The sequence below is a fragment of the Xiphias gladius genome, chromosome 20, assembly GCF_016859285.1.
Source record: "Xiphias gladius isolate SHS-SW01 ecotype Sanya breed wild chromosome 20, ASM1685928v1, whole genome shotgun sequence".
Classification (NCBI taxonomy): domain Eukaryota; kingdom Metazoa; phylum Chordata; class Actinopteri; order Istiophoriformes; family Xiphiidae; genus Xiphias; species Xiphias gladius.
In genome coordinates, this window is record NC_053419.1 from 8,745,640 (window position 1) to 8,759,673 (window position 14,034).

General features: G+C 40.8%; 2 protein-coding genes across 3 annotated transcripts; one reads left to right on the forward strand and one right to left on the reverse strand.

Moving 5' to 3' along the window:
* Positions 1 to 325: 325 nt before the first annotated feature.
* katnal2 (katanin p60 subunit A-like 2) lies at positions 326 to 7,983 on the forward strand. Its single transcript, XM_040158324.1, has 17 exons — positions 326 to 403; positions 967 to 1,024; positions 1,945 to 2,015; positions 2,425 to 2,591; positions 2,740 to 2,776; positions 3,016 to 3,106; positions 3,212 to 3,310; positions 3,660 to 3,731; positions 3,901 to 3,978; positions 4,376 to 4,474; positions 5,320 to 5,383; positions 5,551 to 5,669; positions 5,805 to 5,896; positions 6,100 to 6,210; positions 6,716 to 6,878; positions 7,084 to 7,186; positions 7,442 to 7,983. Exons 1-17 carry the CDS (start codon positions 387 to 389, stop codon positions 7,579 to 7,581), a joined length of 1,581 nt encoding a protein of 526 aa, XP_040014258.1. The 5' UTR covers positions 326 to 386; the 3' UTR covers positions 7,582 to 7,983.
* A 73-nt stretch (positions 7,984 to 8,056) lies between these two features.
* Positions 8,057 to 13,771, reverse strand: hdhd2 (haloacid dehalogenase-like hydrolase domain containing 2). 2 transcript variants are annotated; one of them, XM_040158325.1, is made up of 10 exons: positions 13,670 to 13,771; positions 11,246 to 11,355; positions 10,886 to 10,988; positions 10,533 to 10,638; positions 9,975 to 10,059; positions 9,387 to 9,552; positions 9,089 to 9,139; positions 8,770 to 8,833; positions 8,592 to 8,697; positions 8,347 to 8,462 (listed from the first exon to the last, which is right to left on the reverse strand). In XM_040158325.1, exons 2-10 carry the CDS (start codon positions 11,344 to 11,346, stop codon positions 8,459 to 8,461), a joined length of 786 nt encoding a protein of 261 aa, XP_040014259.1. In that variant the 5' UTR covers positions 11,347 to 11,355; positions 13,670 to 13,771; the 3' UTR covers positions 8,347 to 8,458. The 2 variants fall into 2 exon arrangements, with proteins under 2 accessions (XP_040014260.1, XP_040014259.1); XM_040158326.1 differs by lacking the exon at positions 8,592 to 8,697 and having other exon boundaries at positions 8,057 to 8,462.
* Positions 13,772 to 14,034: the final 263 nt, after the last annotated feature.

Here is a 14,034-nt window from a genome sequence, read left to right on the forward strand (position 1 = left end):
TTTAAGTAGAAAATATTACATAGGATGGATACAAAAGCCTTCCACCCCCAAAAAATACACACACGTACACTCACCAAGACAACCAGCATGAACATCTCACAAACATCACCAACATGCTCCCACACGTACAAAACAAGATTCCGCATCACACAGGTAGAAAACCAGCGACACACATCCCTGTCAACTAGGCTCACATAAATAGGTGTGCTTTAGAGTGAAACATCAGACAAGCAAACAGATAGAAGCCCTGGGGCTTCATTAATGCTCCAATTTACTCACAACAAAACTCTTTGCTGCTCTCTAGTGGTCATGTTCAGTATCACATCACACATGTTTGATATTTTTGGATACAAAATCTTTTTACATGACCTCAATAGGAGCAACAAATGAGCTCCAACGTAGGGTAAATTGAATTTTCAATTAACAGTAGTATTTATGACTAAAAGGAAGGTAAAACTGAGATAGGATTACAATAATTGCAATATTCTCTATGTAATATCATTATGCAAGGAAAACTGAAACTGGTGTTTTGCTGGAAAAGTACATCCAGTCAGAACAGTTATTGCGTTTTAAATGTACTTTATTAAGACTTGCCAGTTTTAATCACTGGTCACATATACTCTATTTTCTTGCTTTTGCCAGAGCTGTCAACCTCTCATGCTATTTTTTTCCCTTTGAATTATATGTTTGGTTTTGTAATTATGGATTTCATTATTATTTTTTTATTTAATCAGTCTTAGTAGTTTAGAGTCCCAATGAATGACCAAAAGATTTTGGTGTTTTCTTCTTGGTGTTAGTATTGACACACACATACAGGGAGAGAAAGGGAAAGAATACAGCACATCTGTATCTACGGCAGCCCTGAGGGGAAACCGTAAGACCCCACATTAAAACACGGCGCACACACTGAGAACAACCGACCAGCAACAGAAAACTAAAAGACCTGCTGTCATACTGATCTTTCAGAATCATGATGGAGCTTTCATATCAATCCATGAAAATCGCTCATCAAGCCCGGGAGGCGGTGAGTGAACAAGGTTCTTTTTTTTTTCTGTTTTTTTGTTTTTTTTCCGTATTTTCGGGCAGATTTGACGGGCAGCCGCTGGTGAGCCGACAACTTTCAGCCAACAAGCGACGACACTCGGGAGTGGGATATAAAAAATCAGCTTATGACCAAAATAAAAGTCCCGTGTGACCAGTACCCCCGTTCTGATCATAAAGTGTATCCAGGGCCAAGCCCGCTTGTTTCACACATTACGTTAAACTAAACGAGGATCGGTTAGCCGTCGAGCTAACGTGCTAGTTTTTCTCACGCAGCCAGAGCCTCACTTAATGGGCGTCCACGGGTTGCCTAGAAACCGAGTCAGGTGGTCGTCATGTGGGGCGGTTTGTCGCTCTCTACCGGCAACTCGTCTCTCTCTCCCCTCCCCGGCGTAGGCCGGACACCGCAACGACGGGGAGGGAGAGCGCAAGCTCCTGTGGTGCTCAAGACACTGTAGTACCACTGTTCTCACAGTGTACAGTGCTTCCGCCATTGTTTCGCAGCAGACTTGTCGAACACAGGCGTTGTTACCGGCCCTAATGGTGGCTATATGCTCTAAAAAAAGGTTGAACACAAACTCATTCAACAACTTTCCAATTACACTGTAACAGCAGGCTAGTTTCTTTTTTTCTTGCCTTTCCAAAATGGTTAACAACAGCACTTCTGCTAAATCAAATATACCGGGCCACTTAATTAGAAAGGAGTCATTGTTAATGTTATTAGTTTAACGCATGCTTTTCCTAGTCTGACAAGTGAACATGTCTGCTGTGAAAATACATGTAATATGTAATAACAAGTGTATCTTGTTAGATATTTCCCAGCTCCAGTCGAACACTGATAATACCGCACACTGATTGAACCAAACTTTAAACTCCTGCTTTGTTTGTGTTGTTGTCCAACAGGATGAGCTGAGGGCCGAGATGAGGAGGAAGAGCCTCCTCATCCTCATCTACCAGCACCTCCTGGGACAAGGGTCAGTATGAAGTAGGAAACAGTCAACAGCAGCTACTTGAGGACATGTGGGGTGGACAGTGGATATAACGAGAACGAAAATAGTATGAAATACTTGAAGTTCTGTATCAATTCACAATAACTATAATACACATCACTGAGGACGCAGGTGTGTGAGGAACATCAATATAAAGACTGTGACAATTTATATTGGAAGCATAGTAACAAGCCTAAAGATGGCCATACATGTGTGTGTCTGTGTGTGTCTATACAGAAAGTATAGATACGTGCACTTTATAGACAAAACAAAAGGAAATGATCTTGGATTCCTGAGGCTCACAGCACAAGACAGAACAGACATGCAGGAGTTCACCTTGGTTGTGTTACCTTTCGATCTTTACAATGTGTGTGCATGCGCGTCTGTCCACCAGCTACGTGGCGGCAGCGGTGGCCTTGGACCAGGAGACAAATGGAGGTGTGATGAGGTTCGAGGTTTGTGATAATATCGATCTGGAGATGGTGCTGATGGAGTACGAGAGCTATCACTATGTCAAGTTTCAGAAATATCCCAAACTTATCAGAAGAACAGCAGAACCAGGTATATGACCACCACTAAAACACCGAGCAACATACGCAGTGGGATAAATTTGATGCTCAATTCTGAATTATTGGGATGAACTCATTAATTCTCAACAAATCGGTATTTTCTGTTGTATTTCTGTTTTGTTTGTTTTTTTCTGATCAAGGTGAAAACAGATATGCAAAAAGTGGTGGAGTAAAGAGGTGAGAATGTCCAGCTCTCACACCATTCTTTTATTTCATGTTCAAAACTTAGTAGTCATACACTGTCCTTCGTGATCACAATATAAAGAATAAGAGTAAAATGCACAAGAAGGTCTGGTGTGTTTGAAAGTGCAAATATGATAGAAAATCCACTTGAGCCAATTTAAAAAATCTACCAATGTCAGCTCTCCTGACTTCTTCCATTAACAGATGTCTTCTGCATCTATTTTGTCCCTCAGGAGTCCATGTTCAGCTGTGAAGCCTCTTCCCAGAATCAACCCTTCCCAGAGCCCAAAGTCTGGAAACGGAGCCAAGAAGGCAGCCACCAGTGTACACCAGTGCTCAGCATTAAGCACATAACAAAATAACAAGACTAAGTATTTTACATACAAAGTGATTATTCTCACATCCTGCTGACTGTGTTTCATCTCGCAGGAGAACGGCTCCACTGTTCCTCCAGAGTCATCAGAGTTTGGTCTCAGTGTTTCCTCCGTCAAAAACGGACCATTAGGGGAGGTAGCCATGAACAGGAAGGTGGTTATTAGTGGTTATTTTTGAAAGATATTTATTCGTTTCCATCTTAGAAGTTATTAATGCTCATCCCAAGAAACAAGGAATGAGAAGGAAACCCTCTCATTCAAATTAAAAATTCTGCTATGATTTGTCATCATTGATCTGCCACATTCTCTAGTATATTTTGTTTTACTAAAAATTATCTTTGTATCTTTCTGCTTCCACATCTCTCATAAATAGAAAGCACATAAATACACATGAATGTGTACACCCTTTGATTACAATTTGAAACTGAATTGCTGCTGTCTGTTTTGTTCTTATTATACCTATGTTCACCTCAATGTGTTAAATCATGTATTGTCTGTCTTAGGGACAGGCGACTGATGGCAAAGGTTCAGTCCATGATGCCGTCAAAGGAGCTGGCATTGACTCAGAGCACATGGTAAATACACTGGAGCATCTGAGCAACACCGAGAAAACAGAAATAGCAAAAGTCCTCATGATGAGCAGTTAATCCAAAGTCTATAAGAAATGCCAAAATATTTTTGGTGCTTTTTTTTTTTTTGAGTGGCACACAGTACTCGAGAACTTGATTTTATGTTGTGTTGCAGGAACGGCTGCTGAAGCCCCTCAGTGGATTTCCTGGAATGAGTGGCGAGATGAGGGAACTGGCTGCAGTGATCAGCAGGGTACTACACACACTCAAATGCTATATTGTATACACCGAACAACTGAACAAGAAAACACACAACGCTCAAATACAAACATGTAGAGGAGCTGGTTTTCTCTTAACTGGTGGCACAGAAGATATTATAAATATGTGAAAACATCCTGTAGGTGATTTTTGTGATACCAAATATGTCCACTAGAGAGCAGTGAGAGCTTTGTTGTGAATGAATTGATCTGTTGTATTAATGAAGGCCCAGGTTCTATCTATTTCCCTTATCTGATGTTTCATGCTAAAGGACAACTATTTACGCAAGCCTAATAGCACCAGGAGGTGTGTGTGCGCGTGACCACTTCTACCTGATATCTTCCACATGCATCCCTCACTCTGTGTGTATGTGTGTGTGTTCACCTCTAAAGGACATCTATTTGCACAGCCCCAACGTGCGGTGGAAGGACATCATCGGCCTGGAGGACGCGAAGCGATTAGTCAAAGAGGCCGTCGTCTATCCCATTAAGGTGCGGCCGCTGCCCGAGCATGCTGGTATTTCAGCACCGGTCACCGTGTTCGATTCTGAATACATCTCCTTTAAAGGGCTTAAAGAGAAGGAGGGCAGGGGGGTCAGGCCAGTTTGTTAGGCTGACATTAAATCTATATCTGGGATAATATGGTAACACACATGCACAGATGGATAGATAGGCAGGCTGGCAAGCAGACACACTTGGAATACCGTGAATAATTTATATACATAGCCACATTTACACAATTTGCCTCTGCACACAGAAATTTCACAAAGGAATTAAAGCTGGCCGAAAATACATACACAGACTTCTATCATCATCACCTGGACCTCTCTCATGGATATGATGACAACAAATCAGGTTGTCTGCATCCTCTTGACATTTACAGACGGAGATGAGGACGGATGTGTTTGTCTTCTGTGCTGCTGGTCTGTTTTATTGAATAACACCATCTCTCCACCTTCCCAACATCCCTAACTTCTGTCTCCATTATTATTCATTTTCTGGGGTATAAGGTCAGTTTGGTGATTTGAGTCAGCTCCTGTTTGCCACCTAAAATTCAGACTGATTGACGGTATGTGGTATTTGCAGGACCGACTCAGCTATACGTCAGGCAAATCAGGTTCTTTTGCACACAGCTCAGCTTGTTATTAATCTGCAGAAAGAAATTAAAGAAATTATTTTCATATTGATATCTAACATGATTAACAGGAGGTTTGTGTCTATGCTTCTGAAGTTTTCATATTTCACTCATTTTCTCACCCCGTTTTCTGCCCTTTTTTCTTTGCTTTAATTTATTCTCCTTTCTGTCACTTTTTTCTTCCCCTGCTCCATCTTTACAGTACCCCCAGCTATTTACAGGCATCCTGTCTCCATGGAAGGGCTTGCTGCTCTACGGCCCCCCAGGTAAGACCTCCAGTGCTGTATATCTTCTTCAGGTTCCCTGATGGAGAAAAAAAACATGTTGTTCACTTGATGTTAATTAGTGTCCTACTATGGAGAATTTTAAGTCCCACATTTTGGAATTGTACCTGACATGTAGTCTTGTGACGACCTGGCTCACATACTCACAGGTACAGGTAAGACCCTGCTGGCCAAGGCCGTGGCCACAGAGTGTAAGACGACCTTCTTCAACATCTCAGCCTCCAGCATCGTCAGCAAGTGGAGGGGAGACTCTGAGAAACTGGTCAGGGTAAGTTGCCTTTCACCACACAAAACAGATCATATTCAACAAATAAGAAAAAACACGTTACACACATTGTGTCCTATACTATGCATGTTTTTTTTGTTTGAATGTGTGTGAATCTATGTATGTACTTTTCTGTAGGTCCTGTTTGAGCTGGCCAGGTACCACGCCCCATCCACCATCTTCCTGGATGAGCTGGAGTCAGTGATGGGCCAGAGAGGAACCAGTATGGGGTGAGCTGAACCACAAAGGGGGGTAAATGTACATGATGCAGTCTTACCAGTGTTGGTAGAACACTGTACCAACACAATTCTTCCACAGGGTTGACCCTATAGTTACTGTGTACTTGTGTCACTGTAAAGAGCTTTAATTTACGTATTTAGATGCCAAGGTAAATAAACAGTTCATGTAACAGTAGACTGATGTCTGTTTTCAGAGGAGAGCACGAGGGCAGTCGCAGGATGAAGACAGAGCTGCTGGTTCAGATGGACGGACTGGCGAGATCAGAAGACTTGGTGTTTGTACTGGCCGCCTCCAACCTGCCTTGGTAACACTTCACAGAAATACATACCAATTGCAGTTATATGTCATAATGATACTGACAACCTATTCATTTGTCTGTGTTGCCTTTACATTTATAAAGGCAGATGAAGACAGATGTAAGTGTGACAGACTGGCAAATACAAGTACATTTTTTTTTTAATTCCTTCTGCTTTATTTCCCGTTCTCACACATTTGGTAATTTCCTAAAACAACAACAGATGTCATTATCATCTTAGCATCTGCAGTTTACTTGGATCTCAACACCAGTTCAAAATGATTTTTAATTTTCAGTCACTGAGAACTTATTTTAAAAAATAAAATGTGTAAAGAAACAAGTTGAAAATATGACTGTTTTCCTTTCTTGAATCCAAGAACAGGAACTTGATTTTTATAATGTAAAACATGAGAATTGTAAAGATGAAAATAATGACATTTAGAGAAGATATCAAATGATAACACAGTTAACTGCTGTCTGTACAGATTTGTCAGTAGTCCTACTCTTCTCTCAGGGAACTGGATCACGCCATGCTGAGGAGGTTAGAGAAGAGGATTCTAGTGAGTCTTCCCTCCTCACCAGCTCGCCAAGCCATGATCTCTCATTGGCTGCCTCCTCTCAACTCACCAGGGGGATTGGAGCTACGAACCGAGTTGGACTATGAAACCCTGGCAAAGGTGTGTTTACAGTGGGATCTTTTTTGTGACAGTTTAAGTGTTTTATCATTTATCTGTTGCACTTTCTCTTTGTCACTAATATGAGAATTGTAGTGTTTGGGTTTGGATTATCAAAAAATCTGCCATTTCCCCTGAGAAGAGTGAATATATAATAACGATACAGTGCCTCTCAGTTAGGCCTTATCTGCCTGTGTTTGTGATTCAGGAGATGGAGGGTTATTCTGGCTCTGATATAAGATTGGTGTGTAAAGAGTCTGCCATGAGACCAGTTCGCAAGATCTTCGATGCTCTGGAGTCACATCGGGATGGTAGGACCACACGCACGCACGCACGCACGCACGCACGCACGCACACACACACACACACACACACACACACACACACACACACACACACACACACACACACACACACACACACACACACACACAGACAGACAGACAGATACCAAGTGACCAGAGGACCTTAAACCACATAAGAAGATTGACACCCACGACGGCCATGTCTTCTGTCAGGTGTCCCTGAATAAAACACTGTAGCCTCACTGTCATTTTGCTCCACAGAGGACACTGACATGCCTGCCATCCAGCTGGAAACTGTGACAACAGCTGACTTCCTGGAAGTCATCGCACACACCAAACCCTCAGCCCGAAACCTGATGGACAGATACACAGCCTGGGAGAGAGAGTACGAGTCTGTTTGACACTCATACACACAGAGGAATATTTTAACGTGAAAAAAAGACTTTTACACTAACACTTCAACTTCTGTTTTTACTGCATACAAATTCGACTAGTGCAGTTACACTGGACATATATCACATACTACAAACCTGGTACTGTAGGTTGGGACAGCACTAGTCCGATAGCCTAGATCCGTTCAGAAAAATTGTTTGCACCAGTACTTTGTGTGTCCACATTATATGATTTCATATTCGACACTTAAAGGACACTGAGGGTAAAAGAGAAACATAAGACAAAGCAGCAGAGATACTGAGATAAAAAGCCCGATATTCTGAGCCAGTGCTACTATGTTTAAAGCTTTCTTTCTTAATTCTGTTTATCTGTACAATGATCATAAGCACAAAAAATATTAAACAATAGTTACCAGCTTGACATAGTTTTTATTCAAACTTAAATTTATACATTATAATATAATGACAAAACAGATGGTTGGTACTTCTTTAACGCATGCTTTACCTAAAGAGACCTAAAGAGAGGTAGTCAACACTCAAATGGACATTTTTGTTTAAGTTTAGAGAATTTGGGGACAGTCAGTCAAACTTATAAGAACTACAGGATGGTTACTTTTTACTTAATCGTGGTGAGGAGATGAGGGGACTCGTTTTATAACTCCCTTCTGTCCACTGCTAAAACACCACTAGTCTACAACAGTGATAACTGATGGCTACAATGTGTGTTGTGCAAATCAAAGATTGATTAAGACAATGAAACTGTAGAGTTCTATTGTTACTTGTAGCTCATAGCAGGTTCTTCAGTATATGTTCAACAGCATCAGTGAAACTGTCACAAGTCAGGTGAGGAGGAGGGTTGATTTTATTCTCATCTCCTTCTCTGTATTTACCTGAAAGATGACAGGAGAGACGGTAGAATGATATCAGCCCCAAAAACAACAATAATCCTCATAATGATTGGTTTAATATATAGATAATGACATCAGATCCAATGAAAGGTAACATGAATTGTTGGTTACAATGAAGACATGACAGTGGAGGAATGATGACAATCACGATGTCTGATCACAGTGCAACAGTCAGTTGTCGTCAGGTAGGTTTCAGTAGAGCCAGGAAGAGGAAAGACTGGAAGAGGAAGTGAAACTGATGGAGGGATGAAAATAAACTGGAGGAAGAAGTTAGATTTTTTTGTCTTACCAGTTCTGACTAGAATACCCAACATCCCTGCGTTCTGAGCCCCACCCACATCATCTCTTGCATCCTGTAGGAAAACAGCAAAGGGACACAAACCATGCAGACCAACACGTAATAAAATGTGCAGTTGTTACTACGTTTATGTTCACAGGCTGATGAGGAAATGGTTATCAATGAGCTGTACACTGTACACACCACTGTTTACAGATTTTGACTTAAGTTTTCTTTGGGGTGGACGTTCCGTAACGAGTCTCTCACCTTAATGTTGAAAATGAACTTAATTAACCTGCTGTTAATGAATCAAAATTGACAATATACTTACATCTCCTATCATCACAGCTTCACTGGGGCTACAGCCTAAATCAGACAGAGCCTGTTTGAAGGAAACAACCAGAGGAAAACGAGAAGAGAGGCTTCATCTATTTAACAGTTAAATAATTAAAAAAACAAAAAGAAATAAAGAAAAACTGCAGTTCGTCAAAATATATTTTAGAGGCATATCATGAGGTAGATTTCAGTTCATTAAAAAGAAGTGTGTTTGAAATATTTGTGACAAACACAAAACCCTTTTCTCTTTACTTGGGGAAAATGTGAAAACAGTAAAACTGAGAATTTCTAACCTGTGTGAAAAAAGTCTTTTCTGGCTTTCCCACCACAGTAGCTTTACAGTCAGTGGCGTACTCCAGTCCCGTCACAAAGGGCCCGGGACCGAGGGCCAAACCATCCTTGCGTTTGTAGTACCGAGCCTTATGGATGGCGATGAGAGGAGCTCCATCCAGAATCATTCTGGGGTGAAATGTACATGATTAACACGCTGCAATGACTATCAAAATAATATTCAGGAAAAAACAAGGAAAAAAAGCATTGTAAAGTTCACTGTTTAGTTTATTTTCCCAAACAAGAGTCCGACTTTGGCAGGAGGTTTTTTTCTATCAATAATCCTGCATTTTTTTCTGGTTAAAAAGCAAGATTATTAAAGGTTATGGTTGATTTAGAACCACTTTCAACACAATAACAAATAAAAGCACAATCGGAGAATACAAAGCATGTTAAATTAAAAAGCTGACTTTTGTTTTTCATAACATCTAGAAAAACTGTTGAATCATCTAACCTGACAGCGAAACATCTCCTTCGCCCATATCTTCTCTGAAAAACAAAAGATTATCACATACAGAAATGTCCTGTGATTCACTGAACGAGTTTACTACCTGAAAGCCTTGTTGAGTGTTTGGTAGTTGAATTGATCAGGAGCGAGGCCAACGACGACAGCGTTTGGTTCTGACGTGTCAATACCTGTAAATAGAGGGACATACATAGTAACTCTCTGAAAAGAATTGTTGATCAGTTGATCAAAATTAAGCTCGATATGACTATTCATTTATCAAGTCATCTATTAAGTACAAACAGCTACGGCTTTACATATGCAAAGAGCTGCTGTGTTTCTTCATTTAATGTCATTTTAAATGGAATACTCAGGGGTTTTCCCCTGTTGATCAGAATACATGAATGACTTGAAATCTGCTAATTTGCACACTTTTAACTATTTCTGACAACAAACTAAATGGATAATTGATCGATTGAAAAAAACTTCTGCAGAGTGGAGATCAAAAACAAGTCATTTTTTTCATTTTCAGGTTGTGATTTGATTGCTGAAACAAATGGGTTTCAAAAGGAAAGAAAAATCTAAACAAAAACAGTTCATCCTCCAACTGAAGCAGTCTCTCTCTCTCTCACACACACACACACACACAATTGCAACCCATTACCAGTGAAGTCCTCTAGTGCACTGTCCTCCACCAGCAGCAGCGGTCTGTGTCGTTTCTGCTCTAACAGAGTCCTCGCTGCAGTCAGAGACGTGAAGATCTCTTTTTCCTGCACAGTGTAGTTCATTTTCAAAAGTCAAGATAAAAAGGCGGCACCCCTGAGGTCAAAATCAGCAAAAGAACCACATTTTTGGGAAATACAGACATTGTTGGGGTTTTGTTTTTTTTGGCAAAGCACCAAGCAGAATTTCTCAGCAGGAGAATTGCACCTGTTTCCTCTTATTAAGTTAATTTTCAATTTCTTTAGCATTACAGTAAAAGCATCTGCACTAAATAAAATGACTTTGGTGTTTTACCTGGAGGTCGAAGTTGAGACGTTGCAGTCGTTCCAGTAAGTTCCTCTTACTCTCCTTGGTTGTGTTGGTCACAAACTTCACAGCTACATACGCCTGCCGTAACCTGACAACACAACAGCAAACATCTTATTCATCTAAAATACCTAAATTATGAAACAATAATACTGGAGAATGTGTGGCCTTCAAAAGTCTGAATTCACTACATGATGATGTGGACCATCGAATAAATTTTCAATGTTCAGTGGTTTTCAGTCCTGATCTTAAGGACCCTGAGTCCTCTTGGTTTTCATCCATGCAGTGGAATTCAAACTCCTGACCCCGCATTTTACGCCTGTCCCTGGTCTAGGGGCTGTTTCCTACCTGTTCAGGGCTTCCTGTGCCCCGGGTACCGCCGTATCCTCTATATGCAGAGTTCCACTCAGGTCAATGAGGACGGCCTTCAGAGCTCGTCTGCCCGCCATGCCGGAGACCTGCAGAGGAGGACATGATGAATGTGACAAAGTTAGGAAAATGTTTTACAGCTTGTAGGGATGCAGTAGCGTGTGAGCAGTATTGCCTGTGTTGCACCTGCATTTGTTTTGACACTCTTGGGTTTTGGGCTGTTGTTTGGACATTCGCACACTTCAACCAACCATACAACAGCCAATCACTTCAACAGGTCTCGGCTCTCAGCAAAACCTGCAGCCTCCACCTACGCTGTTAGATAAGAGCGGCTCGTACCACAGTCTCTGATTAAGACTTTCTAAACCCCTAAATATGACCGAGGCCCGCTGTGAATGGAGCTTTACTCTGTTTAAAAAAGCTTATTCTTTCAAAATAATGTATTATTTTAGAGATTACTCATTCATAATCATAATTCACATCGGTAGTGGCAGAACTGATCAGATTACTGCGTTATTCAAACCTACATCAGGACAAAATGAGAGGATTATTGACCGGTTTGTCTCAAGTATTTATGGTTTCCTGCCTAGAATACAGATTTTAGGATTGAATTTTATTGGCATTTGATTTCAGACTGCGTTATCCCATTTTATTTAGATATGCTTGGATTTCTGTCATGTAGTTATCAATGTGAGGGTACAATTAATGCTCTTAATATCGACCCAAAATAGCTTAAACACACACACACACACACACAGACAGACACACACACACACACACACACACACACACACACACAGACATATTCAGGGGTATAGGTTGTGTGTCTATTATTTGTATTTAGCTCAACTAATAAAAGGAAACTGTGAGAAGTGCCAAACTGAGAAGCAGCTTATTTCTGATCATGTGTGTGGCCGTGTGTGTGTGTGTGTGTAGCAAGGGAGTTAAAGGGAAAGTGGGGCTGTAACAAGCTTCACAATTCTCTACAACTGACTCCTGGTGTATCTGTATTTGTATTCAACAGTCAATTTTTTGTGACTTTATTGCACTTTATGAGGCTGTTTGTATTTTATTGATGAAGGCTGTTGCACTGAATTGTTATCAGAGGAGGCAGACTGGCAGAAAACCTGTAAAAACAGGGAAGGATATTAGCTCAATCATGACATTCATGTTGTAGATTTTATTTTTCCTTGTTCCAAAAGTGACGTGAAGGCCGCCCGGTTTGAGCGAGCATCCCTGCCACTTCCCATTAATACTCCGTATTATACAGTGACCTAATGTTGTGCGAATAAGTACACAGAGACTTATTTTATGCACATATTAGAATCCCAATGTTTCCAAATATACTGAATATATATAAGGTGGATTTGGGGGGGGGGGGGGGTGATTTGTATTTGACGTACTGGTGCAGCCATAAAAACATAGCATCTTAGGTTAAGAGACCTCTATCAGAGCAGCATAACCACAGGTGTAAATAATAACAAAAAGGAGGGCTCCATTCCATCAAAGTGCCCCAGTACGCCTCGTCATTTAGCCAGCATGCATGACGGCGTGGCTCTGGTCCTGGATCGCCTGAATGGGACGCAGCCATCCTTAGTGTTATGAATTACACCTGAGCTTTTCCTGCCATCACAAGTCAAATGTCTGCTGTGAAAAAGGAACCACTAACCGTACAACACAGCATTAGAATCATGGTATTATTTTTACGTTCCTTATCCATTGGCTCTTGTCTCAGTTGAACTGGTGCTGTCACACTTCAAAGGTTCTCATCTCTTATTTGGTTTCACCTCGTTTATTTCTACAATAACCCTGTAATATTTCTAGAAAAGGCTTCACATTATTTTTGTAATACTCAACAATCTGGTGTCATAGCTTGGTAGCCTTACTTGTAAGGGTTTCTGCCCTTTTTAGCTCCTGTAATTTTACTGCGAAATTTACTAACCCCGTAAAATCCTTGAGGGTGTTCGTCGTGATTTTGTGGATCTCAATACTGACGCTAATTGTGACGTTCTTTAATTTTGCTCATTTTTTAATCAACTTCTACTGTGTCACATTCCTGCTGTAACTGTGATGTTCAGAGGCCTAGCACCTCTCAGGCTGCTGTAACATTAGAATTAGCATACTTTTCAACTGCTATTGCATTTGTAGCTGGATAAAAACGCTGCAAGCCAATGTGGTTTGTTAACAGTTGCCTAAAAACCCTCCTCTCCACCTTTGTACCTGCAGCTTGTTCCACGCAGAAATAATAAAAGAGATAAAAAACGTAGCTGGTAACTTTAACTTTTCATTTTAGCACATACAGCTAATTCGCTGCTGTTACAAAACGTTGCTGTTTTAATTCTTCAGATAACCTAATAACTGATTAAAGTTTATCATTTTCGATCACTTTGCCTTCAGCCTAACCTTTAGCAACAGCAGCTGTCCCTCCTGCTTCCCGTTGACGTTTTCTTCTTCATCGGTTCAAAGCGGACCCGTTTTCTTTTCACGGCGCTCATTGCTGCCCCCTGTACCTCGTATACTGCAACTGCTCCTACTCCCTTTTCAATTTCTAGATTATGTTAAAAGTATTCTTTTCAGATAAGAGGGTTATACTTAACCATTTAATCACTCATTAGAAGAAAAAAAAAAACATATGCGTCCCATCCCACTAACAACCAACAGATGTATCGCATTAGTGCGTCTTTTAGGGCATTCAGATAGATTTAATATGGTGGGACGTATTATGAAAACATTAAAAACCTTCTCTCTGCACGATGCCAGACCACATT

Coding starts and splice junctions, on each gene's coding strand:
- katnal2 (XM_040158324.1), top strand. Junction 2,777..3,015: donor AAAAGTGGTGGAGTAAAGAG/GTGAGAATGTCC, acceptor TTTGTCCCTCAG/GAGTCCATGTTCAGCTGTGA. Junction 3,311..3,659: donor AGGTAGCCATGAACAGGAAG/GTGGTTATTAGT, acceptor TGTCTGTCTTAG/GGACAGGCGACTGATGGCAA.
- hdhd2 (XM_040158325.1), bottom strand. CDS start 11,346: ATGGCGGGCAGACGAGCTCTGAAGGCCGTCCTCATTGACCTGAGTGGA. Junction 10,989..11,245: donor GCACAGGAAGCCCTGAACAG/GTAGGAAACAGC, acceptor TTGTGTTGTCAG/GTTACGGCAGGCGTATGTAG. Junction 10,060..10,532: donor TGCACTAGAGGACTTCACTG/GTAATGGGTTGC, acceptor CTCTATTTACAG/GTATTGACACGTCAGAACCA.